Source organism: Vitis vinifera, chromosome 17, assembly GCF_030704535.1.
Source record: "Vitis vinifera cultivar Pinot Noir 40024 chromosome 17, ASM3070453v1".
Taxonomy (NCBI): Eukaryota; Viridiplantae; Streptophyta; class Magnoliopsida; order Vitales; family Vitaceae; genus Vitis; species Vitis vinifera.
Window position 1 is genome coordinate 2814250 of NC_081821.1, and position 27101 is coordinate 2841350.

The following is a 27101-nucleotide window of genomic DNA, read 5'->3' on the forward strand; positions in this document are numbered from 1 at the left end:
AAATATTTTTAAAAAACAAATGAAATGCTTAATAAAATTTAAAAAATGCTTTTAAAAGTTATTTATAAAGACTATTTCGATACCATATCCTAAGATTGTATTCTAAAAGTCATTATTTCGAGGACTCATTCCCGGACTTATTTTTAGTCGAAATACTATTAACTTTTTATTTAATCTAATTGCATTGACAAAATGGTGTTGAAAATGGCGGTTCATGTTGCCAATATTGAATGGATCAGGAGAGACTTGCTCAAGAAATTAATTAATTTTATATTTTTATTAAACTAAAAAAAAAATGGAGATTTTGTCATACGTGATGAATGGAGAGAATTTTCCTTGTAGAAATGATTATAATTATTATAATTTTCCATTTAAAAAATGATTTTAAGGCAACATTACAAAAAGAAGGTGTATAAAATGGGGCCATGTTCATGGTTGTAAACCCAGAAGAGATTGAGAGGTGGCGAAGGGAGAGGGAAAGTAGAGGGAAAAAGCAGCGGCGAAAATGCAGACAATCCTTTGGCTGCGAATTGAAATCGAATAGCCACTGTACAGTGTACACATAAAATTTGTATGTATATTTATTTATGGGGAGTGGAACACTGGTGGATGGCGTTCGTCGCTGGTTTCAACGCCGCTCTTCAACCTCCTCCACTACCACCACCACCACCACCAACAATGACTCCAACAATGCCGCAATCCATGCTTCTTGTGTATTTGTGACCGAAGTCCACGCTCAATCCTCAGCTTCAGCCACACAGCCTCGTCCTCATCATAAAAAACGACAGCCACAAGACCCGGAAGCAGCCCCTGCTTTGACGCTCATCAAAGTCCCCAAACGACGACCCATGGATCCTCACAAGAAGGTCTGCCTTTTATTCTCTCCAGATCTCTCCAAAACAAGGGTTTCGATTCATTTTTTTTTTTATTTCCTCCAAACGGTTTTTTTTTTTGATTCATTTTCGTGTTGGGTAGTTTTCAAGTTAAGAACTCTGCAGGGGATTAAAGCCAGTTAGAGTATTATTTCTTTCTTATCCTGACTTGCGTTTATTATATTTGGGTTTTTGGATTCTCCCCCCCAATCGTATCTTGTATGATCAGTATGTAATCGCGCGCTATTCTGTGATCTGTGTTATCCTCCTATTATTCTCAGTATTATCTCCGAGACCGCAACATGTATGGATCATACGTGAATGATGAAATTATCAAATGCACAGGAATTGTTTGCCATCTTCAATTGACACACACATTTTTTTACCCTGTTTGGGAGAAGGATTTCGTGGCAGTGGTCTGTTTGTAGGATGAAGAAAATATAGAAATTTATATCTATTTCAAACAGTTATAGAAATGTTTGCTGGTAGGGGGCTTCTATTGAAATGAGTGAGATCTGGAAATTTATCAAATTTCCCCAAAAACTTTCGAAAAGGAGAAAGCGAAATATTGTGAATTTTGTAGAATATTTTTCTTATCCTGTTTTTCTTAACGGTGAAAGGAGTCTTAATCAAATGGATTTTCTTGTCTTGCACAGATTCATCATTGTTGAGGAATATGCTATTCATTGATGTACGGACGACCTAGAATAATATTGATTTTTTAAAACTTGAAAAAAAAAATATTTTCTTCTCCATTCTGTACTAATTCAACCATTTATATACTTGATTAATTGATAAATAATGATTGCTAAGGGAGACCATTTTTTACTCAGGGCATGCCAGAAACAGAATTCTTCACAGAATATGGAGAGGCGAGCAGATACCAAGTCCAGGAAGTTGTTGGCAAAGGAAGTTATGGTGTTGTTGGCTCTGCAATTGATACCCACACTGGAGAAAAGGTTGCAATCAAGAAGATTAATGATGTCTTTGAACATGTCTCTGATGCTACACGGATTCTAAGAGAAATCAAGCTCTTACGGTTGCTTCGGCATCCGGATATTGTAGAAATAAAACATATCATGCTCCCGCCTTCTCGAAGAGAATTTAGAGATATTTACGTTGTTTTTGAATTGATGGAATCTGATCTTCATCAAGTAATTAAGGCAAACGATGATCTTACTCCCGAGCACTATCAATTTTTCTTGTACCAGCTTCTTCGGGGTCTAAAATATATACATACAGGTTGGTGCTTTTCAGAGATATTATAGCCTCACCGTTTGTTTGCTTTTATGTCCTGAATGGCCACTAATAAAAATTTTATGGTTTCTTCCAGCAAATGTGTTTCATCGAGATTTGAAGCCAAAAAATATTCTTGCTAATGCCGACTGCAAGTTGAAGATTTGTGATTTTGGGCTTGCTCGGGTGTCATTCAATGATGCACCATCAGCTATTTTCTGGACAGTATGTAGTCTTGCCAAAGTACTCCTGACATTTGCTGCATTTCTGCATACGGCCGAGAAAATTACTTAGTCTCTTTTATTTTATGATACTTTAAAATTTTTGAAAGCTAGAAACTTTAACTAATCATATTTATTTACTTTTTCAAAGGACTATGTTGCAACCCGATGGTACCGTGCTCCTGAACTTTGTGGCTCCTTTTTCTCCAAGGTAAGGTGGTTTTTATTTTTGATATCTCAAAAGTTTATTTTGGCCACCAGATCTTCAATTATGTTTATTTAAAGTAAATAAGATATAATAAAATGAGCACCAAGAATAGGGGTTCAGGCCATATACATGAGATGTGTACAAAAATCACTTAGAAAACAAAGAAAAAAATTCCTTATACCTCAATGACGACATAAAATATTCTAAGCTTATTCACTGTCCTTTTCAGATACTTCATTGGCTGGACTTCTGGTAGCTATCACCAATGAATACATCACTGTCCTTTGAAATTGTGTTTGAAAAATATTCTTGTGTAGATAACTTTTGTAGTTCTTGCTCTATGAAGTGGATGGTAGCATGTCCAAAAAATGAGAGAAGGTGAATAGTATTCACAGAGATCCATACATTTCCATATTCTCTTGTATTCTTCTGTTTTGATCTCTTCATTTTTCATCATCTTCTATTGAGATTCAATGTCAGAGTTGCCAACTATTCAAAGTTGAACTTTGATGGTTTGAGACAATGTAGGAACAAGACTTGGATTACCAGAATCAACTTGCTACCATGAAACGTTTTGGAAGTCTTCCTCCATAAGGATCACTCATTAGTTTTCCCGTGACATGTCTCTTCAACTTTTCTTGATATGGAGAAATTTGTTGGATTGGTGCCTTTTGAGGCATTACTCAAGTGGCAAGGGGTTAGTGTGGGAAGGTGGGAGGTTCTTGGTTTGATTTTGGGGAAAAAAATGATGGGTTTGTTTTTTTCTTCATAATTTCCCAGATGCAAGATATCTTTGTGTCTGCTACTTTGGTTCAAATGACAGATTTGCTGTGCCTGACCAACAGGCTTATTCAATGCTCCAGAGTTTTCTATTTTCATAACAGGGTTCATAATCTCCCAGGCGCATTGATTGGAATTTTGAAACTTGACCCAGGAGTCTGCTTTGGTCATTGTTAGCCTGGTATATGTGTGGGCTGACTTTAGAAAAGTTGGTACTTAACATGGTATTAGAGCTATGATTAACTAGAGGTCTCGAGTTCAAGTTTCTCCTATTGCTTATTCCCTCATCAATTATCTATTATTTGTAACTGCTAATTTCTCTCTCTATGTGTGGGTATGGGTCTACACATAGGAGGGTGTTAGCTTGGTATACATTGCGGGCCCATTTTAAGATATTAGCAAAGTTGATAGCTTAACAGTCATGCACTCAACTTGACCAAATGAAATCATAGATGGTGATAAAGCAATATACTTCCTAATCTAGAAATGCATAGAGGAAGTGTCTGCACACACAATTGATGGGCAGTTTTGCAAGATATAATCAGTTACTGGCCAATTAGTTGCATTCTTGGCAGTTTTACAGGGACTTTGGTATACTTTCATTCTATAGACATGCACAGAGTTTTACATGGATTTTGGTATACTTTCATTATAGTCACACACACACACAAAGCTTATGCATTACATAGCTACGTGGTGGTGTGGTTTATCAATCTGGTACCACATGATTGTTTTTATGTTATTTCTTCTGTGCATGAGCTCTTTTGATGAAATATGACCTCTTTGGTTTATAAAATTTAAGTGGAGTTATGTTTTATTAAACTATATATCAAATTTCTTAAAACCTTCTCCATTTTTCAGTACACTCCTGCGATTGATATTTGGAGCATAGGATGCATATTTGCAGAAATGCTTACAGGAAAACCGCTGTTTCCGGGGAAAAATGTAGTGCACCAGTTGGATCTCATGACTGATTTGCTTGGCACTCCTTCTGCTGAATCAATCGCAAGGGTTAGTTATCTCATTCTAATTCTGTTTTTTCTGGTCACTAATTGACAGACTGATTGTATGTTCCAAGTGGACACTCTCTGAATTTGGTTAGCTTTCTTTTTCTACAACTGGTTGATCTAACATTAATTTCAATGCTTTTGCGGCAAAAATTGAGTACTTTTCTGATTTTACCTTACACCCACACATAGATGATTATTCTTTCATGACATGGCAGATTCGGAATGAGAAGGCAAGAAGATATCTAAGTACCATGCGAAAAAAACCATCCATTCCCTTCTCACAAAAATTCCCTGATGCTGATCCGTTGGCTCTTCATCTAGTGGAACGTCTCCTTGCATTTGATCCTAAAGATCGTCCAACTGCTGAAGAGGTAATAGTTGGTAATTCTAATATTTCGCTACTTCAAAATTTAAATTAAAATTGTAAAGAAATATAATCTAGTTGATTTGGGAACACTGTGCTTCCTAATATCATTGCGTGTTTATGTTGGCAGGCTTTAGCTGATCCGTATTTTGATGGTTTGGCAAATGTAGATCGTGAACCTTCCACTCAACCCATTTCAAAACTTGAGTTTGAGTTTGAGAGAAGGAAATTAACAAAAGATGATGTTAGGGAGTTAATATATCGAGAGGTATGGGGTCACAACTTTCTTTGATGGTATTGTGGGTTTTATGCTGTCAGTAGAGTTATAACAAATTTTTGTTTAAATTGAAACAGATCCTAGAGTATCATCCCCAGATGCTGCAGGAGTATCTTCGTGGTGGAGATCAAACTAGCTTCATGTACCCGAGGTCAGGCATTCTACTGAATCCATTGTCACTCTTATAATGAGAGCTATCTCATTCTTCTACTAAATTGCTGGTGCTTTAATATACTTCTGCATTGATTCCCTCTCCACTGGATCTTAGGTACTAATATTATTAACAATACATGATTAGTGGCAGAAATCTATGATAAATTTGAGTGACAAATTTGGATCCTTTAGAATAATTCGTAAATCTTTACTAGTTCACTACTTAGTAAAATGATTCTTGGTTGTGTTGTGTTTGCGGTTTTGCTCTTTAACAGCATCCGGTGCTTGTCAGAGGAATTTTGGTACCATTGTTACTTAGTATCCTCTAGAAGTTTGCCCTGTTGTGGCTTATAATTCTATGGAATATATCTCTTCAGTATCATTCTCATGTAAACTAGCTAATACTTATGATTTCTAATCCCAACTTTGATATTTGAATGTCTTTTCTATTTGACTAGTGCTTTTAATAAATTTCTCCAGTAAATGGATATTTCCAGTCACCAGACCAAGTTCATCTGTTTAGCACTCTTCATCCACACAATGCTTCCTATCTCCCTGTTTATTTTTTATTTTTAATTTTTTTCCTTTAATTTTAATTTATTACTTTTTCACTCAATAGAACAGAAATTGCTGGACATGTTCCATTCTGGTTTGTGATTCCTTATGAACATTTTATCTTCTTCTTCTTCTTACTATTATTATCATCATCCACAGTTATCAGATCAAGTTCATCTGCTTATCTCTCTTGACCCCCACAGGGCTTCTGCTTTTTGTTGTTTTTCAATCAAATGGAACAGCATTTGCTGCTTTTGAAGCATAATGTCAATTTTGTTTTCCTTTCCCTTATAGAACACGTGATAACTATGGATAATGCTTTCATTTTTTGACTTTGCAAACACCAAATAACGCATATACTTTGACTTATTATCTACATCAGATTTGTGAAGGTTCCAGATTAGAATTTAAGGTTTAATTTTGTAGGTGGCGGTATGGATTGTCATTAATTTCAGTTAGCCATTTATATACTGGTGCCCTCAACACCCCTGTATTTCATGGAGACTAGAGATCCATGCAGAAATGGGGAAAAGGCCTTTTGTTGGTCTGTCATGATGAGAACCCCGATACTCGAAGGTTAGAAAATCTAAAGGATTTCAAAGAATCTTCCTCACGTGTTAAATTTAAATCTCAAGAAGGGGCATAGCCCAAGGGGTTTTTGTTTTCATTCTAGCTCAAAAGCATAACATGAGAGTAAAATAAACACTTCAAAGGGGCATTTCTCTTTCCCCCCTTTTTTCAGTAGGCGGCGTTTCTCCCAGTAGGTTGCATTTTTATTTCTTTGCATGGACCATTTTTTCTAGGCAATCTAATGTCTTGGGAGTTAACTCTTGGTGTTCCAGGCAAACAACATCATCTATGAAGATATTTAGGTGCCTGTGTCCTATCACCTTGATTGGGATCTATTCTTAAAATGAGCTACAAAAATAGTTAGGTAAAACAACTTAAACCTTGTCAACTGATAATGAGAGAATGAAATTCGGGTAAATATCAATTCCTATAATGGGTATTAAATAACTCACGAAGAGCTTCGGGCGTTAAATATCTAGTATATGTCATGTTCCATCTTTTTCTTCTTTTGAGTCTTCTCTTTTTGGGGAGCCATCCTATATCTTGCATTTTCTCCTCTCAAACAAAAAGTTGACCTTTTGACAAATTCATGGTCAGGCTTATGTTTAGTCGGACTTATAAATGGATTTCTTAAATGGAAACAGAAAGTAATCATTTTCTACTAGTCTCAATCTCTTGTTAAGTGTTGTGTCAACTCAAGGATCTCCTGTGGTGTTTGAGGTCTTCTTTTTCATTTGTTCTCGGGTGAGTGAGGGATTGGAGAGAAACTATGATTGAGAAGGTTTTGCTTCATTTGGTTGGTTTACCTTGTTTGCAAGTCTAATTTGATTGGCTGACCAAAATGAAACAAAAAGCAACAGGAAAAAAAATGAAATTTGCACTGTAGGGACAGGTCTCAACCCTTTAGCTGACATTTCAGTAAAGTCTCACCTAGATGGTTGACTTGGTTTATGAGATGCTTCAGTAGTAGTTTCCTAGGCTGCTTCGGTTACTATGGTACCTAGGCAGTATTATCAATTCATGTGGGAATTCTGGATCTCTTCAGGAATCTTAGGTGAACTGTAAATGAGCTCCTAGATTGTCTGACCAAGAAACTGGTTTTTTGACTAAAATGAGGATTTTTGTAGGAGATTATTAGGTGTCCAACTTTGGAGGCTTTCATAGGAGATGATTTTATGCCTCTTGATGTGATTGATTATTGATCTCATGGTTTTGGTTCTTTCTTGTTTTGTTTTTCTTGCTCTGTTGTAGTTTTACAGGATCCTTGCTTCTTCATTTTACTATTGATTTTTAATAAATGAAGTTGGTTTCTTCTGAAAAAGAGATACTTGCACAATATTTGCATAAAAGACGCTTGTCAACTCAAGTTATTTGCTTAATTACACAATCTTACTAAAGTAGAGATAAAAATATTTATGTTGAATATAACCAGATCATAAATCTTCACTATGAATTTATCTAAACAAAAATTGGAGATACTGAAATTTAACTGTATACTCAAGATTGTCAACCTTTTTTATATGGCTGATGATGCCAGCCAACTTGGTTGAGTTTTGGGGTTTGTAGATCTGGCTTCAGGTTTCCAAACCCTGACCTAGAATAGCTGCTTGTTCTTGCTAGAGATATTAAAAGAGTGGAAAATTAATGTTCGTCTATGAATTTGTTATAGGTTCTAGAGATATTCAATGTTCATTTATTGAAATTTAAATACTATTGATATTCTCACCATATTGTAGCTGTTTATTTATTTCAGTTTATCTACTAAACATTATTTCCTCTTATTGAAGTTCCAGAACAACAAAATTCTTACTCAGAACTGCATCCTCTGTGCCTCTGTACTCACATAATCCACATGACCTTGTGACTCAAACAACTGACTAATAGTTAAAATCATTTATTTCTTCTATTGGGCTTGAAGAAGTTTGTTAAGTCTGCAAATTGGCATTTTTTGGTTTTTCCTTTGAGATCTCTGAGGCTTTATTAGTGTCTATGTCTCTGTTGCAAAGTCACAGCTAGATTCATGTTAGAAACACCCTTTCTATTATACAATCTTCTATGCTGGCCATTCTCAAGTGCTAACCCAGTGTTATCTTTTTATGTCAATCTAGTGGTGTTGATCGGTTTAAGCGACAGTTTGCTCATCTTGAAGAGCATTATGGTAAAGGTGAAAGAAGCACTCCACTCCAGAGGCAGCATGCTTCCTTGCCTAGGTAAGGTGTTGGACACTCATGCACACTGAAGCATAGTTAGGGGACACTGATTCAATATAGCAGGGACATCTCATCATGACAAATCCTAAAAATATAGGATAAGGATGCGAATCCTAGACCTATGAATCCCACCCCACAAAAATACCACTTGAGGAAAGGCTCATGGGCTGACCTACAAACAGAGTCTGGTCAACTCAAGATTTTTGGAGAGGGTTTATATACAACTGAAACTTTCTTTTTTCTGTTTCTTAAGGAAAAACCCTCTTATGTTTTTAGAAAAAGAACATCATAAAACTAGCTGTTCTTTTAAAAAAATTGCATTTGAATGCAAATGTATCAAGGGTGTAGCCTACATATATCTGTAATTTAAAAGATTAAGAAAAGTGTTGGATGTGCACAAAATGTGTAGGGCCCATATCTTTTCATTTCTGGTCTGATATGGTTACAATGCCTTGCATTAGTATCCATACTATATACCATTTTCAGGTTTACCGCTCTAGTTCTACTAATTTGATGATGTCTTTAAGATGTATCATCCAATATGTGATTATTATTAATTATTTTCTTTTTTTTCAGAGAGCGGGTTTGTGCACCTATTAATGAGGCTGCTGATGAAAATAAGGAATTTGAAAAGCGTTCTGCTGCCTCTGTTGCTACAACTCTTGAGAGTCCTCCAAAAGCTGAGGGTTTAGAGAAAGGAAATGTAGAAAATGGACCCAGCAAGCCAAACCAAAGTGCTCGTAGCCTATTGAAGAGTGCTAGTATTAGTGCTTCCAAGTGTATAGGTGTGAAGGAACAAAAAGATGTTGAGGTAAGTTATATGGCTTTACATATTTCCTGCTGTTTTTCATTTTGCTTTGCCATTCACGGAAATTGTTGGTGGATCATCGTTGATGTAAGTAGAACTGTCTCACAAATCAGACCGATGAGTTAATAGCTTGCACATGTAGATCACCTCTTCCCCTAAGAAGTCGATTTCTCACAACAATAGAACAGGGTTAAATCACCTCTGGAAATGCAGAGGTATGCTTTTCTCTGGTATTCTCACATAGTTTATTTTGTTCTGATCAGGAGGAAACAATTGTCGAGCACGATGATGAGGGTGTCAATGGGTTATCCCACGACTTAGCAGCTCTCAATTCCTGATTTCAAACTTTTAACCTGATGAGTTGGAAAGAATCAGATGGCTTCATTGTTGTGCTCTGCCCAATTTTACCCGGTCTATGTGGGTCAACAGTGCTTCACAAGGGCCCATGCTGAAGATCTTCACATTGTTTCAGCTAGAAACTAACGGTAGGATTCAATTGTTACTATGTGTTGTTACATTAGAGAGAAGAATTGCCCTCTTATTAATTGACACAGAAACATGTTTTGGAGGAATCCAATGTGTATTTCTGTCATTTCGGTAATTAGTTCAATGCTACTGGGAGAAAACAGTTGTTTGAAGAAGCAGAAAATTGTTGTATTATTTTTTGAAGACCATATGAGAAATACAGAATTATTGTTTAAATGTTTTGGCTCCATTCAATGAAGGTATATATTACCAGTTTGATACAATGGTGAGGAAATGTTGGGGATTGATATTCAAACAGTATCAATGCTGACATTATTGATCTTTACTATGCAAGAATTTCATCAATTTCTACCATGTGTCCTTATAATTTGATGGGTTGAAATTTGAGCTCTACGTAACCGAAATAATTATTTTTATTTCACAAAGAAAGTAAAAAATTTGGATGAGGGTATTACAAAAGTAGCTTCATACAAAGTTGTAACACAAACATTCTCCAGCAAATCGCCCTTTCCATATAGCACATCACTAAGTTCATACTGTTCTCTCAGAACATTAGCAGAAGTACAATTTCTTTTCTTCTTTTTTTCCCTTTTAATTTTTTTATTTTTTCCTTTTTCTTTTCCTGTTAAGAGAGGCATGTGATTTTCAGGACTGGCCTTCACTTATTTCCTCAGCTCAAGTCTAAAAAACTGAAAAAGAAGCAAACAGAGCATACACACACACAAATACGAGTTTTGGCTTCCAGTAGTCATCTCCCGGGAGGAGCAGATCAATTCAGCAAGGGCAATCAAGTTTTGCTCCACCTTGGAGATGACTGCTGGAAGCCAAAACTGATGTATAAGGTATAGTCTTCTTGGTCTAACATCTGGCATTTGGATGTAAAATGAACGCCAGCAGGGTGCAGATACAAAGTCAGGTTGGAGATGCTGGCTGGGAAGAGTATGACATGCAGGTTACCGCCATTCTACTTATGACCTTTGGTTGAAGTTGTTTGAGACCTCTTGTTCAGTAAATGCTTTTGAATTCCAGGTGTGTGCCTGTCTTCCCTGCAGACATGGAAATCCGATGTTCAGAAATGCACTAAACAGAAACTGGATTTCTCAAGAATTCCAGTATTAGTCTTCTCACTTATAAAGCTCTTATTTAACAGCACAAGGAAGCCTTTTACAGACAGGAAGAAATCAGATATCTCAAAGTAAAGTTTTAAAGCAAAAATCAAGGATAGAGTCAACAAAAAGCTTTCTTTTGATCTAGGTTGATGATGCAGCTTCCAAGAGAACTAGATGTAGTCTCCTCACCTCCATGTTTTTGGCTGAATCTAAAGCACCTTTTCCTTTCACAATGAATTCATTCTTCAAATTTCTATTTGTCTGGCATTCTGACATCTTCAAAAAATGATCATGATCTTAAACCACAGCTTCCAACAGTAATGGCAGCACTATTTTCTTAATTTCTTTAAATTATTAGCATGTAGAAGGTGTACAGATTGATCATTTTGAGCTTTTGAAGGAGTTGACTGTAGTTCCACATCTAACTAGAAGTCCTTGTAGAAATGGGTTTTCTTTTCCACACCATGTAATCCACTATTGAAGGAAGCAGCAGTTGTGTCCGTTCTCTCCTTGCACGAGTTATAAAAAACACCAACCAAACAGAAAATAAGAAAGGAACATGTTCACCCACAAGGCGTAAAGGTTTGGTGAGTAAATTTTCAGAAGCAATCATTTGCTCTTTCTCCTTATTGACCATTCCAATCTCACCAATAGTCCCCACAAGAACATTGACCCCCATTAAAGTGATGAAAGCGGTGAGAATCCCTTAAGATTATCAACCTTCCCACAATCTTGGATATGTGTTTCATTGCATTGTGACAATCTTCACACACCCGCAAATTCTTTATCACACGGATTGGTCTTCCAGCAGGAATGGCCAGTATTCCAAATGCAACTGCTAGTTTTTCACTATGATACTTGAGCATATGCACCTTCTCCTCCTCTTCTACGTCATGTAAAACCAACTTTGTAGAAGAAACATAACCCTCCTTCTTCATCTTGAGATCCAACTCTTCCAAAAAGGTGTATATCCTATCCCTCTCTGGGTGAACAGAATCCCCAACTGTAAATGTGTGAATCTTGTTTTGCACTTCAACCCAACTATACCCGGGCACTTTCTTCACACCTCTATCCCTCATTCTTAATCTCATCCTACCAACATCACCCCACCTCCCAGAAGCTGCATATAAGTTTGAAAGAAGAACATACATTCCTGAATTATCAGGTTCCATCTCAAAAATCATCTTAGCAGCCTTTTCACCCAACTCTGTATTGCCATGAATCCTGCTAGCACCAAGTAAAGCACCCCATGTTGCAGCATCAGGTTCAAAAGGCATGTTCTTCATTAGATTTTGGGCATCATCCAGGCGCCCTGCTCTTCCCAGAAGATCAATCATGCAAGTGTAGTGTTTTGAATTTGCAGTTATACCATAATCTTGAGTCATTGAATAAAAATACTCTGTGCCTTTGTCTACTAAGCCAGTATGGCTACATGCAGATAAAACGCCAACCTGAAATGTTACACAAATAAAATAAATATAAATTAAAAAACATTCAACAGAGAAATTATATGTAGACACAAAGATATGGCTGAACTAATAAATGAACTATAAAACAATAACTGATGCCCCTCTTTAAACCATTTTCAACTACTGTATTTAGAATTTTTTTTTTTAAATATGTAAAATATAATATGATAGACAGTACGTAAAGTTGCATAACGTAGCTGCAGTGCAGTGAAATATACCCATCCAAGAAGTGGGAGGTCCAGAACAACAATTTGATCAAATGTATTGAAGTTTGATGGGGCTAATAAAACTAAGACATATTGAGTTCATGTTACTGTAACTGAAATGATTACCATTGTGACATCATCTGGTAGGATACCGGTTTTCTTCATTGACTCAAAAAGCATCAGAGCCTCTTTGCCAAATCCATGTCTTGCATAACCAGCAATCATTGTATTCCATGACACAACTTCTTTTTCTTCAATTCCCTCAAACACAATGTATGCATCGTCTATGTTTCCACACTTACAATACATTACAAGAAGTGCATTCCCCACATAACACCCACTTTCCAATCCTGCCTTTACAACCCGTCCATGTACTTGCTTCCCCAATTCCAAAGCAGCTATCTCAGCACATGTGCTCAAAGTACTTGTAAATGTAGACCTATTCAATCTTTCGCCATCTCTCTTCATCTCCACAAATAGATGCAAAGCCTCTTCACCATAGCCACTTTGGGCATATCCAGCAATAATAGCTGCCCATGAGATGGAATCACGCTGAGGCATCCTGTCAAAAAAATTCCTAGCTTGAGCAATATCACCATTCTGTGCATAGCCAGTAATCATTGTATTCCAAGAAGAAACATTCTGACAAGGCATAGCCTCAAACAACTCCCTTGCCTGGTCCATTCTCTTACATTGCACATAACCTGCGATAATAGCATTCCACGAAACTGAATTCTTCTCCGGCATTCCATCAAAAACTCTTCTTGCTTCATCCAACATCCCATTCTGCACATATCCTGACACCATTGCTGTCCAAGTGAAGACATCCCGAACTGGAGACTCTTCAAACAATCTCTGTGCTTCCAACAACTCCCCATTCTGGGCATATCCCGAAATCATAGTATTCCATGAAACTTCATCCCTCTCTGGCATTCTATCAAAAATCCCCCTCGCATCAACCAACCTATTCCTCTTCACATATCCACCCATCATACAGTTCCAAGAAATCAACTCCCAATCCGCTTTGGACTCAAATAGCCTCCGCGCATCCTCTATCCGTCCATTCTGCACATACGCTGCAAGCATTCCATTCCAAGATATTGAATTCTTACATGGCATCTCATCAAAAATCTCCTTAGCCTCCTTCACATACCCATTCTGCGCATAACCGGATAACATCGCATTCCACGAAACGACATCCCTTTCAGGCATTTGATCAAATAACAAACGCGCAGCCCGTAGATTCCGATACCGGACACACCCACTAATCATCACATTCCATGAAACCAAGTCTCTTGTGGGCATTTTCTCAAACAACTGGCGAGCGAGATAAAATTTATCATTCGATAAGCAACCGGAGATCATGGCGTTCCAAGAAATCGAACTCCGGCGAGGCATGGAGTTGAAGAGGCGGAGAGCGGAGTCGCATTGTCCGTTTCGCATGTGGTTGGTGATGGCAATGTTCCATTTGACAATGTCGGCGTCAGTGGCGAGGGACGACGTCGTTTTGGGTTGGTTTCTTGTTGACGGCTTCCGATTTGCAGTGGTGGTTGTTTGGAGGGAGCGTAGGCAGCTTCTGCTGTGTAACTGTCTGAAGCGGTTGCTCCCGCGCATTGCCATCACTTTTCAACCTTCTTCTTTCTTTGATTATTCTTGTCTTTAATGCCATGGAAATTAAACGAAGAATTAGAAAATGTAGGAAATATATGCCATCTAAAGCCCGAAGTGAAAGTCAAATAAAGTTTCTACGTAAAACAACTTTTATTATTATTATTATTATTTTTTTAAATTTCTATATTAAGCACTTTTTTTTTTAAGTCAACTTAAAATGAACAAATAAGTGTAGAAGTTTTTATTGAGCTTAAAAAAGAGCTTTTGAAATTTGAGTGTTTGCCGGATCAACTTAATGATTAAATACCATTTAATAACTTAATTAAAATTATTAAGTAAATTAAATATATTTCATATAATAATTTAAAGTTAAAAATAATTTTAATGCTATTTGGCTCATAGCACACAATAAGAAAAGAAAAAAATATTAAAAAAAATTGTTTTCTCATACTTGTTTTATTCTGAAAAATATGAAAGAAAATCAAAATTAGAATTAGTTAGGAAGGTTTATATTTTCAATTTAATTACAATCAACCTAGGATATTTTTTTTATAAAATATTTTGAATGATAATTAAAAATATGAAAAATATTTTATAAATTTTTTTACAATGTAAATAAACGCATAAAACATTTATAGAGAATGAACTAAGAAAACTATTTTTCACATTTAAGTTTTCAAACAAAATTTTGCTTTTGAAAACAGTTGAAAATGATCCTCCAAAATCATTTTTAGAATTTATTTTGAAAACATTCCTAAACACATGGACAATTTTTCAAAAGAAGATTTTCTGATTTCCTTGATCCCTACAATTAATTTAATTATTTATTTATGTTAAAGGGTGACAATGTTATTTTTTTTTTTTAAAAAAAAAAATTATTACATTTGGCACTACCCTTTAAATTATTTGGCTAGCCAAGTTAGGTGATAAGGGCCAAAAATTTTGGACCCCAGCCCTTATACACAGGGATATGAACCCACCCTTTTGCAGAGTCCAAAAGAGACCTTATTTTGAAACCCATGAGGTGAGGTTCATGCTTTCTTCTCCCAATGGGATAAAAAGGGTAGTGTTTGAGCATCAATAATTTTTTTTTTAATTATTATTATTATTTTAATTTTCAGATTTTTGAATCATTCTTTTTATATTTTACTGCCATCAAGATGATTTGTTCTTTTTTTTTTTTATTAAAAAAAATTCTTCATAAATTTCAAGGTCTAAAAAAAGGTTTAAATTTTGAATATTAACAATGATCTTAAGACACTAAAAAGTAAAAACATGTGTGAAGACTGTCCTTGAAAATAGTTTTTTTTGTTCTTTAAAATTAAAAATTATATTTTAGGGAATAAAAAATTAATTTTCTAACTTAAAAAAGATATTTCATACAATTTTCTCATAGATTTTTTTTTTTGGAAAATTTGTTCTAAAAACAAGTTATGTTTAAAATATTTTAAAGCGTTTAAAACTATTTTTTTTTTGCAGTATTTTGAGAAATAATTAAAAATATGAAGAATAAATCTAAAAAATTTAAAAATCATATTTGAGCTTTTAGATAAAAATTATTTTTATAAATTTTTTTTTAAAGAATTGTTACTAAATAAGTCCCAAATGTTCTAAATATATTTTTATATTTAAAAAGTAAACGTAACTTTTAAGTTTGTTTTTAATAATCATATTAATGTTTATATTTTGTAAAATGAAAATAATTTATCATATTCTAAAAATGGCATATAATTAAAAAAATATTATCAAAAATAGATTTCTTTATACTATATATTAAACATGTTTTCTAGTTAGAAAAAAAATACATCACTCAACTAAATAACACATTTTACATCTTTTTAAGCCATCTCAAAATTACTCTTAATATTCTAACAACATTCTTATAAATAATAATATTAAACTTAAATAATTTGTGTGATCATATCCATATACATATCAGACTACGTGTATCTCTATAACTACTAGTTATTATTTTTAATACTAAAAATTTTAAGGTATTGAGTCGATATCTATTGAAAATACAATTCAGATCATTACAAGTATATGATGAAATTTAAACCGTTGAATGATGATATATTTATATTAAATTTTGATTAATCTTGCCTTATACTACGAATGATTTACACCGCTTTTTATTATGTGCCGATAATAGAACACGAGCCTTCTTAATACTCTCATTATGGATAACATTTCGATTGTTAATGGTCATAATACAACTTTATGACACTTTTGAGGACAACTTTTGGAGACCTAATACACTTGTTCTGTTCATTTATTTATTTTTAATGTTGGATTATTACATATTTATAGTCTATATGACATTCCTTTTCTCATATTGGTAAAAGTTAAGTGAGGGTTGGGCTCCATGTCGGACCATGGATATTGGACATTTCATATAATTTCCATTGTCCTCTTCACATATTATTGAACATGGTGACAGATGGGTGTCTTGAAGTTGCCATGGGGCCATATGGGTCAGCAACAGCAAGATCAGAGACGATAAGGTAGGTGCAACTGTGCAAGACCCACATGGCAATGGATGTTAGGGTATGTTTGCCTTTTTTTCCAAAAGAAAATCAATTCTTTTGTTTTTTTTTTTCTTTAGAATCACATACTCCACAAATTTTTAGAATAAAAATAGTTTTGAAGAAATTATTTTGAAAACAACATATTTTTATTTCAAGAAATAATTTTAAACACAGAGAATAACTCAACAAATTGAATTATACATGTGATATCTCACATTGGTCAAGCGAAAATATTATAAGCTCTTCTTAATAATAAAGAAATATTTTAAAATTGTGAGGATAGTTAAATTTGAGGGATGATATTTATCGGGAAAATACAGTTTGTTATAATATATTGCAGCAATATTTATTGAGGGGATTGTTGTAATGAATTTAAATAAAATTTAACCATTGGGTTTCTTTGATAGTGAATTTAAAATCTATTTTAATATTGACATTCAATATCACAACTCGAGGATCTGTTTTAAGAGTCATCATTTAGGTGATCTATCATTGGGGTTAAGAGTGATGTTGTTATACCCTAACAATCTCTCTTTCAAAATAACGTTCGTGTGTTTTGAACTCATAACCTTTGACTTTGATACTAATTGGAGGGTCCAATTGGTGATTAGTGAGAATATATCAAACCTTTTATAATATCGGACGTAACATCTTACGGGTTTGTTTTAAGAGTCATTATTTGAGCAACTCATACTTAAACTTAAAAACGATATTATTACGATCTAATAATATATATACATATATATATATATATATATATATATATTTTGATTGTTTGCTTTTGTTTAAAAAAGAAAAGGCAAATCAATTGCTTTCATTAGAACAACCACATAGAAGTTTATTTGCCTTCTACTATACTTAAAAGAATCTTTTAAGTATACTAACACAAAGTATACGTATCATCATGATCGTGATTGGGTGACAGCCAAATAGCCATACTTTAATTGGGATTTCCTCTAAGCTCCTTTCCAAATAATTGGAAGGTCAAAGTTGGAGTAGTACACATGATCAGAAAAGTTAAGAAAGATGGGTCATATCAAAGGGCTCATAAAGTAGAGTTTTCCAAGTTTTATAATGGAAGGCATGAGACACCCCATAGACTAGAATTCTTGCTCCTCTATATGATTGAACAAAGAGGTCTTCCAACTTTTGATATTAATAGAGCCATAACCAGACAATAAAGACTATGAGCATCTTCTTGTGCTTGATTGTATCATGGATATCAATCGATCAGATTTGAACCCTATTTAGTTCTTTGAATGAATGAAAATACAAAAATTTTCATCATCATTGTGGGATCCTCCCTAAAAAATGCCACGTGGCTCTTTCTTCCTTGCACACGCAGACGGTCCCCCTTAAGATGCGCGACATAGCTCATTCCACCCGGGGAAGAATTCTGTCCGACCGACGTTCCACCTTCTCCGGATATTTTACATCCGGAATTCTGTCTGGCCGACGTTCCACCTTCTCCAAATATTTCACATCCGACGCTTGACGTCGGATGGGAGAGGAGGGCGATTCAATTTCTCCGGTCAGACATATCTAGATCCTCTGATAGCACTTACCCGGAGAGCATTCGTAACCGATAATTCAGATTCCCCGGACAGCTTGGCTCGTCAAACACTCGCGATTCGCCGGATCCATTTCCGCCCACAATAAAAAAACAAACTCCGATAATACTGACGACCAAGTCTCCTGAACTGTCACTCATCTTTAATGCAAGATACGCTCGACAAGATATTTCCAAATCTTCTCAGAGTGCTTGATGCATCCCCGATATTTAAAGTCATAAATTGAGGCGACATCCGCTGCCTAAATACCCTCCTGACAGTCGCCACCTGGCACCAAAAATGTCATGATTGTTTTGCCACCCTATGAGCCGCATTCATGACGATGAGACCCGCTAGCACAGCGGGACCATACTTTCTGACTCATATATAAACTCTAAGGAAACTCTCAGGAAGGTAAGCATCCTTGACGAAAATCACAGAGCAATACTCCCTGAGGAAAACTCTATTTTCCAACAACTTCCAAAAGACTAACTTAATCATCGGAGGGTGTGTTCGGATAACCCATTCAGACATCTTTTTGCAGGAGGAAGGAGGAATTACTACTACGCGTTGATCGAGATTCCATTGCTTGTGACTACTATTGTAGCAGGGGAATTTTGCCATCAACAATCATAACTTTTTTGGATTCAAATGAGAGAAAAAACCAAAAAAAAAAGATTCAAAAGGAATAGAACGATATCTAAAAATTATAAATCAAAATATAAATAAAGACGTAATCAAATGATAACATTGTATGGAAGAAATAAATCAAAATTCTCATGTGACTAGATTCTGATTTATATTAAAATGAATTTTCGTTTCCATTATTAGCAATTTCTAATCTACATGATACGATAATTGAGGAAAGATAGGATGATTTTTTTTTTTTTTTATATTCCATTATTCCGAATCCTTTTCCAAGGAGGCAAGAGAAGGAAAATGAAAACATTTATTTATATTCATGGAGATAATTACCAAAAGATTATACTATATCATTTGGAAAGATTATTATAATAGAGAAGAAGACACCATGAGTAGAGAGAATTTTTGGAGACGAGATGAAGGTCCAGAAGAGAAGAGACAACACCAGGAGTAGAGAATTTTTGGAGACGAGATGAAGGTCCAGCAGAGAAGAGACAAAACTGGCCGCCTATATATAGATATATATAGATATAATATTATATTTCCAAATTCATCTTTGCATAGGAACCAGTCCGAGGATATTGTTTTAAAATACCCGAAAAAAGAATTTAGAATCAATATTGCAAGCTATCTTTGATTTCAGCAGATTAAAAAATTGATTTTCTTATATTTAATTTTACTATTAAAAATAAAATATAATTAAAAATAATTAAAATTTATATAAATTTTTTGTAATTTAATATTTTTATAAAAGAATTAAAATAAATTAAATAAGTTTAAAACACTACTTAAAATTTTATTGATTTTTAAATTGATTTTAATTTTTCTTTTCCTTTTCTTATATATTGATTTATACTTACATTTGTTTTGTCCATAACTTCTCATTTTTAGCTTGTAATAAACAAATGATGAATGATGCTTGCTTTTTACTTAATTCTAAATAAAACCTTAATACTTAATAATATTATTGAGTAAAAAGTTTATAATAAGTCATGAAAAAATAAAAAAAACAAACATCCTAAATTCTAAAAACAAATTACTTTCAACAAAAAACAAAAAAAACAAATACCCTCTTAAACTCAAAACCCCCCATAAAATCAAGCCTTATTAATATCATGTTAAATTATAATTAATTCAATCCAAGTTATAAACTATTAGGTAGTGCTAATCGAATTTATTTAAGTTATAAATTAATCCAAGAATGACCAATAATGTGAATTGAACTTATTTAAGCTACAACCCTAACCCAAGAGAATCAAAAAAGCTTTCCTTTTTAAAAATTTTATCACAGCTAGCCCATGTGAAACTAAATATAGAAAACATGCATGCAAACCTTAATTAATTTGCCCTTCTATGGGCCTAGTCCACCAACCACCATACATTGAAAGAGATCAAAATTTGAAAGAAAATCATGTTGGCTAATAGCTAGCCCATCTTTAGTTAATTCGCTGGTGGTAAGGTGGCTTGAAAAAATATATATACATCCCTGGACCCCCACCACTAGGAGTAGCCAACCCAAAGTCAATGGTGTCCAATTTTCAGGAGGCTGCAAACAATTTTTCTTTCTTTTTCTTTTTTTTTTTTTTTGCCTGAAAAGCCAAGATGGTAATCCACACCAACCACCAACACTTCTCTTTAGACATCAATTTTCCTTGTTTAGTAGCTGAGAAAGTGGAAAGATCCGAATACATACATATGTATCATGAAAGGATCACTGCTTTAATGACGATGGCTCCCTTTTACCTTCCAAGTATGTTTATTAATCTAACCAAGAATATCAGCCATGGCAGCCAAGCTTTCAAATAATTAAATTGTACTCAGACTACATAAAAGGTCATTTAACCTGTTCTTTGTCTGTTCATTACCTACCCCATCCAGCACCACAAAAAATATGTACCGTTAACTATAATAATAGTGAAGAATAGAATAATATTGGAAGAAGGGACAAAATAGTGTATATATATTGGTATTCATGCAGAGTGGCTCAGTAGAATATTGTGGTCATTGGCAGTGAAGTTCTTAGAACGGTACTGCTCTTGAGGTGGTGATAATGGAGGGCTGCCACCACCAGTCTTCCAGGCTGTTGATGATGGGGATATTGTTTCTGGCTGTGATTTTTCCGTCATCTTCTTCGCCGACTACACGTCGGTTTCAATTTAATGTAAGCTTGTTTGGAGCTCTCTCTGTGTCCTTATAAACATGTCTCACACATAGATGCTTGGAAGAGTATGAGAAGCATTTAACTTTTGTAATTGTTTTTTTCAGGTTCAATGGAAGAAGGTAACCCGTCTGTGCCATACAAAGCCACTTCTTACAGTAAATGGGAAGTATCCAGGGCCAACCATTGCTGTTCATGAAGGTGACAATGTTGAAGTTAAGGTTACTAACCTTATTGCCACCAACACAACCATTCATTGGTGAGTTCTCTGAGCATTTCCCAATTTTTGGAAAATAATGCAGCACAAATTCTTGTCAGGTTGTTCGTATGTGAAGAAATTCCTTTATATATATATATATATATATATATATATATATATATATATATATATATAAAGTAGCCCATATATAATACTAGTTTTTTTTCACCATATATTATTATTATTTTGACCATATATTAAAATTTTGGATTAGTCATTCATGGCTCTGGTATCTACTGATCTCAAATTCAGGTTGTTTCCTTTTCTTTAGCAATGTATTCCTCATTTGGCTCATTGTTTATCTTTCCACATACATGGATTGTGGAATAGTACTGTTGATTAGGCAAATAATTTACTAAAATAATTGTTGCTAGTGGTTGTTGTATATCCCCATGTATGTACATGAATGCAGACATCTCCTCGTAAAGAAAAAAAGTGGAAGAAACAAAAAGAGTCATAGCAATAATCTTTAGTTAATCATCACTTTGCTATTGTTTATGCATATCTAGTTGGCTCATGGAACATCCTTTGAATTGATGAGGTCAAATGGTATGCCCTGAAAGATTGAGAACCAATACTAAATGACAAAGACTATTTCTTAAGCAAAAGATAAATTGAAAGTAAACCACATATTGGGTTATATATTTATGTATGTCCTTTTCATGGTGTGCCTTTAAGTGTATGTTATGGTGCCTACAACTATTTCTGAGTTACTATACTTCTTAAAAGCCTGAGTACAAACCATCTATTATGTCACCATTTTATCTCAAAATCATGTAAAAATCATTTTTTCACTTATTTCAAAACCATTAATATAAGATTGAGAGAAAAATCCTAAAAGTTGCTTTGCAAATTTCATTCATAATCAACATTTCTTTTTAGTTATTTTCGGTAAATTGCTATTTGCTTTATGGGTTTTTCTATGGTATTGAAAAGTGTCATCCAAGAAAAATACAACCACGTAGTTTTTCTTATTTGTTTATACACAAGTTTGTTTTGATATTAATTACCAATTTTCAAAAAATTAATATTCTCCTTCAAACCAAGTTTTGATACCATGTTAAACAACCAACTTCCCTAAAAATTTAAGTTTATAGGATTTGGGTTTATGTACATCATGCTTCTTAACGCCTCCCTCAGGTGTGGTCTCATACTTGTATGTAGAGAGATAGATAGAATTTTGAACTACCATGCTCTTATATTATGTTATGATATCATATTAAACTATCAATTTTTCTAAAATATTTAAACTATGTAGGATTTAGACTAATATGTATGTCGTGTTTCTTAATAATTATATAATATAACATTGATACTCTAGAATTTTTTATTCCGGAGTTTGAAATTTTTGATGATTGAAAAATCATGCAAGTTGTCAGATAAAATTATAGAGCAGAATAGATGCCCATGTGCTCTCTCCTGTGGTTCACTGCCCAAATTTTGCTTTATGTTACTTGATTGGCATCTATCATTTATTCATGTATAGGCAATGCAATCTGGACCATTGTACTGCCCTTTTCTATAAATTATTGCTTATCTAGCACGGAAGCTAGCTACCAAACTTGAAGGCATAATTGCCATTACAGTTGCTCTTGCTGCTTTATCTATATATGGTCAGATCATATAGCAAATGAGAAGTGAGAAATAAAGAGAAAAAAAAGGACAGGAAGGTGAAACTAGAGGAAATATCTTTTGATTGAACCAATCTAGCCTGTTGGATGCCTGTTTCTTTACCCTTTCTTTGTCATCTTGTAGACACTATGCTGATTGACTGAATAATGTGTATTGTTGGGGGGTGAATGATACAGGCATGGAATAAGGCAACTGAGGACAGGTTGGGCCGATGGTCCTGCTTACGTTACACAATGCCCCATCAGAGGAGGGCAGTCGTACACATACAAGTTCAGTGTGGTGGATCATAGGGGCACACTCCTGTGGCATGCTCATTACTCGTGGCAGCGGGTGTCCGTCTATGGCGCCTTCATCATCTATCCCCGCATGCCATATCCATTCAAAGCTCCTATTCAAGATGAAGTCCCCATTATATTTGGTAATTAATCACTTGACGATCAACATCACCTTAATTTTTATGTGTATTATCAAACTTACTTTTATTCTACAAAACATCGTATAATAATTTTAAAATACCGATCTTAAAAACTGTTTTGTAAAATGTTTTCAAACCATTCTTTATATTTTCAAATATTTCGACTACATCTGGAAAACAGTTTTCTATTTTTGGTGGTGGAAAAACTGTTCCAAACAGACTCTTAAGTTCAACTGTTCTTTCGGATCAGGTATAATATCGTAAATTTGACATGGAATCATCAGTGTCTCCCATGTGAACTTTTTTCTTTTTTTCTTTAACGTATATGCTTTTGCGGAAAGGTGAATGGTGGAATGACGATGCGGAAGAAGTGGAAAGGGAGATGATGAGGACTGGAGATGGGCCCAAGATCTCAGAAGCTTACACCATTAATGGCATGCCTGGACCCCTCTATCCCTGCTCTAACAAAGGTGAATTCGTAAGCCTCCAACATATATATTATCACCAAAAAGCAATTTTTTCGTATCATATACAAAAAGAAGTGGTAGTAAATCAATCTGCAATCTATGAATGTACAGATACTTTCATCCAGAATGTGGTTCCTGGCAAAACCTACTTGCTTCGTATCATCAATGCAGCACTCAACGCTGAGCTTTTCTTCGCCATTGCTAATCACACATTGACTGTCGTAGAGATTGATGGGTTGTACACAAAACCCTTTACGACCACAGCCATTATGATCGCTCCAGGACAAACCACCAATGTTCTGCTCACAGCGGATCAAGTTCCCGACTCTTCTGCCATGTTTCCCATGGCTGCAAACAATTATGTCACCTCCATTTTTCCATTCGATAATTCAACCACAATGGGCTTCTTACGCTACAAAACTATTACAAACCCAAGAGCTAAACCCCTAAACAGACCAGCTGTATACAGTCTCTCATCACTTTACAATCTTCCTCAAATGAAAGATACAGCTTTTGCCACTGGATTTTCGAGCAAGCTCCGAAGCCTTGCTTCTGCTCAGTACCCATGTAACGTGCCCAAGACTATTGATAAGCGAATAGTGACCACCATAAGCCTAAACCTTCAAGACTGTCCAGCCAATCAGACCTGCAAGGGCTACAACGGAAAGAGGTTCTTCGCTTCAATGAACAACCAGTCCTTTATTCGTCCTTTCGAATCCATACTAGAATGCCACTACAAAAACCTAACAAACCACTTGTTCTCATCCGATTTTCCCGAGAAACCACCAACCACTTTCGACTACACGGGCGTCAATCCGTTCACTTCAAACATGAACACCCAGTTTGGCACCAAGCTTTTGGTGGTTCCCTATGGCAGCAGCTTGGAAATTGTTATGCAGGGAACGAGTTTTCTCAGTGTGGAGAACCATCCTATCCATTTCCACGGCCACAACTTCTTCATAGTCGGGAGGGGGTTCGGAAACTTTGATGTTAATAAGGATCCACAGAACTACAACCTTGTTGATCCTCCGGAGAGGAACACGGTGGCAGTTCCAACCGGAGGGTGGGCTGCAATCCGGTTCAAGGCTGATAACCCAGGAGTATGGTTCATACATTGCCATCTTGAAGAACACACTTCATGGGGTCTAGCTATGGGACTGGTGGTTCAAAATGGCCCCAATCCATCTCAGTGCTTGCTGCCTCCTCCTGCAGATCTTCCGTCATGTTAGATCCTCAACAGCTACTTAGTTGTGTGAGCTATTTCCAATTGACACCTTAATCACTAGGTTAATTAGACAGTTTAGTAGAGAAGTGTTAGAAATTTTCTCCATTTGAATGTCCATGTTTTTGGTTTTTTAATTAGGTGGCAAACTTCATTAATTGGTCTTGTATCATAAGATTGAGACGTTGGTGATTTGCATAAGATTTAAATTTATTAATTTGGGATGTCGTTGGAACATTAAACTCGTCCTTCTGTTCTGAAATTGTGCCTCTAATACCTTGGGAAAGAGTAATAGTTTACTAGTACTTAAAAGGAACACAATGATCATGTTTAAACTAATCGAATTTTGAGCTTTAATTGGGCCACGTTTGAAGGATGGGCTTGGGTTTTGGTGAAGATCCCTATGGGCCGATCCCTCCTCTATCATCATTGATCTCATTGGGGTGTGTGGCTTTGCTCTCAACCTGTTTTGTTAAATATTACTCACGTGTATATATAAAATATATAGTTTTAGGGTTATAATGATTATACTTCTATTACAACCGCTAGTATATTTTTTCTCTTATACCAATATTTGTTAAGATATGGATTCACATATCTCACAATAATTCATGACTAAGCTATTCACTTTTTCAATTTGTTTTCTATTCGTTCAAGAATATGGGCCACCTATGTGTAGAGCCCAAACGCCATCACGAGCCTTAGATAATGGGCTTAAGACTCGTGAGGCCCAATAGCCCAATGGGTATGGTTCCTAAAGCAGGAGGGTATAAAAGGTCAAGGGCCTATTCATTTGTTAATATCACTTTTGAATAGAACAAAACCCTAATCTCTCCCGCTTCCCATTGCCAGAGAGAATCTAGTGACGGTGGTTACCCTTCTCGGCCTTAGAAGATCCATACATCTTCAACCAAAAATTCAGAAATGGATTCGGGTATGTTCCATGTGAATAAATGCATGTTTTAAATGAATTTATAAATATATCCTGCATATGTTTTGATGATAATGAAGATCAAAGACAAATAACAATATTTTAATATAATAAATTTTCCTTCTCCTCAACCCATAGTTTTCTTCAACTAAGGTTTTTCACATAAATTTGTGTATTCTTATTTTGTTTTTTTTTTTATATATTCTCATTATTATGCAATAGACTGTTTTTAGCTTTAATTGGGCCACGTTTGAAGGATGGGCTTGGGTTTTGGTGAAGATCCCTATGGGCCGATCCCTCCTCTATCATCATTGATCTCATTGGGGTGTGTGGCTTCGCTCTTAACCTGTTTTGTTAAATATTACTCATACGTATATATATAATATATAGTTTTAGGGTTATAATGATTATACTTCTATTACAATCGCTAGTATATTTTCTCTCTTATACCAATATTTTAATATAATAAATTTTCCTTCTCCTCAACCCATAGTTTTCTTCAACTAAGGTTTTTCACGTAAATTTATGTATTCTTATTTTGTTTTTTTTTTCTATTCTCGTTATTATGCAACAGACTGTTTTTTCAAAAGCTTAAGTCAATGTGTTATTGGATCAAGGAAATCCAAATGAACAAAAACTTAGTACCTTAAAAATAATATATTAATGTTAAAATTTAGAAAATGGTGATAAAAATAATATTTCTATTTTGCCAAATTTAATTATTGTATATCATATTTTATTGTGAAAGAATTAATATTGTAAAAATAATGGCAAAAGAAACATTAAAATGTGCTTGAATCATTAATCATATTTATTCTCATCAACAAACAAATCCTTGAACTGATTTCAACTGATCATTGAAGCAGTAAACATGATTAGTAGAATCCTAAACCAATAATATTGGATTTCTCAACGGAATCCATAGAACAATTCCTCCAATAAATTAATACTAACGCTCCCCCGCTGTTTCTTTTTCACAATGATGCCTTCCTTCTGTTCTTCGATCAGATCACTGGAAAATTAAAGCTATGCTTTTAATGATCTCAAGGTGGCTTGAACCGTCGAGATTGATGAAAGTGGGGTTTATTCTGGCTTTTCATTTTGTACTAATTTCCAATCATTAAAAAAAAGGAGATGTTAAAAGTGTAATTA

General features: G+C 34.8%; 3 protein-coding genes and 1 non-coding gene across 5 annotated transcripts; 2 read left to right on the forward strand and 2 right to left on the reverse strand.

Annotated features, from left to right (window-relative positions):
* The first annotated feature begins 387 nt into the window (after positions 1–387).
* On the forward strand, positions 388–10013 carry LOC100853858 (mitogen-activated protein kinase 9). Its single transcript, XM_003634154.4, has 11 exons — positions 388–866; positions 1706–2114; positions 2206–2333; positions 2481–2540; positions 4179–4328; positions 4543–4698; positions 4822–4959; positions 5046–5119; positions 8355–8456; positions 9033–9267; positions 9528–10013. The coding sequence occupies exons 1-11, from the start codon at positions 588–590 to the stop codon at positions 9600–9602; spliced, it is 1806 nt and encodes a 601-aa protein (XP_003634202.1). The 5' UTR covers positions 388–587; the 3' UTR covers positions 9603–10013.
* Positions 10014–10145: 132 nt separating this feature from the next.
* LOC100854769 (pentatricopeptide repeat-containing protein At4g02750) lies at positions 10146–14264 on the reverse strand. Of its 2 annotated transcripts, XR_009464543.1 has the most exons (3): positions 12661–14264; positions 11049–12310; positions 10146–10796 (listed from the first exon to the last, which is right to left on the reverse strand). XR_009464543.1 is itself a non-coding variant. In XM_059733956.1 (2 exons), exons 1-2 carry the CDS (start codon positions 14152–14154, stop codon positions 11504–11506), a joined length of 2301 nt encoding a protein of 766 aa, XP_059589939.1. In that variant the 5' UTR covers positions 14155–14251; the 3' UTR covers positions 10146–11503. The 2 variants fall into 2 exon arrangements, 1 of the variants encoding a protein (XP_059589939.1); XM_059733956.1 differs by having other exon boundaries at positions 10146–12310; positions 12661–14251.
* On the reverse strand, positions 10452–10606 carry MIR3625 (microRNA MIR3625). Its single transcript, NR_127871.1, has one exon. It is a non-coding gene; the product is annotated as a microRNA MIR3625 (primary transcript).
* Positions 14265–20810: 6546 nt separating the features above from the next.
* Positions 20811–25260, forward strand: LOC100853765 (laccase-1). Its single transcript, XM_003634153.4, has 5 exons — positions 20811–21026; positions 21131–21282; positions 23091–23332; positions 23671–23799; positions 23908–25260. Exons 1-5 carry the CDS (start codon positions 20916–20918, stop codon positions 25023–25025), a joined length of 1752 nt encoding a protein of 583 aa, XP_003634201.1. The 5' UTR covers positions 20811–20915; the 3' UTR covers positions 25026–25260.
* Positions 25261–27101: the final 1841 nt, after the last annotated feature.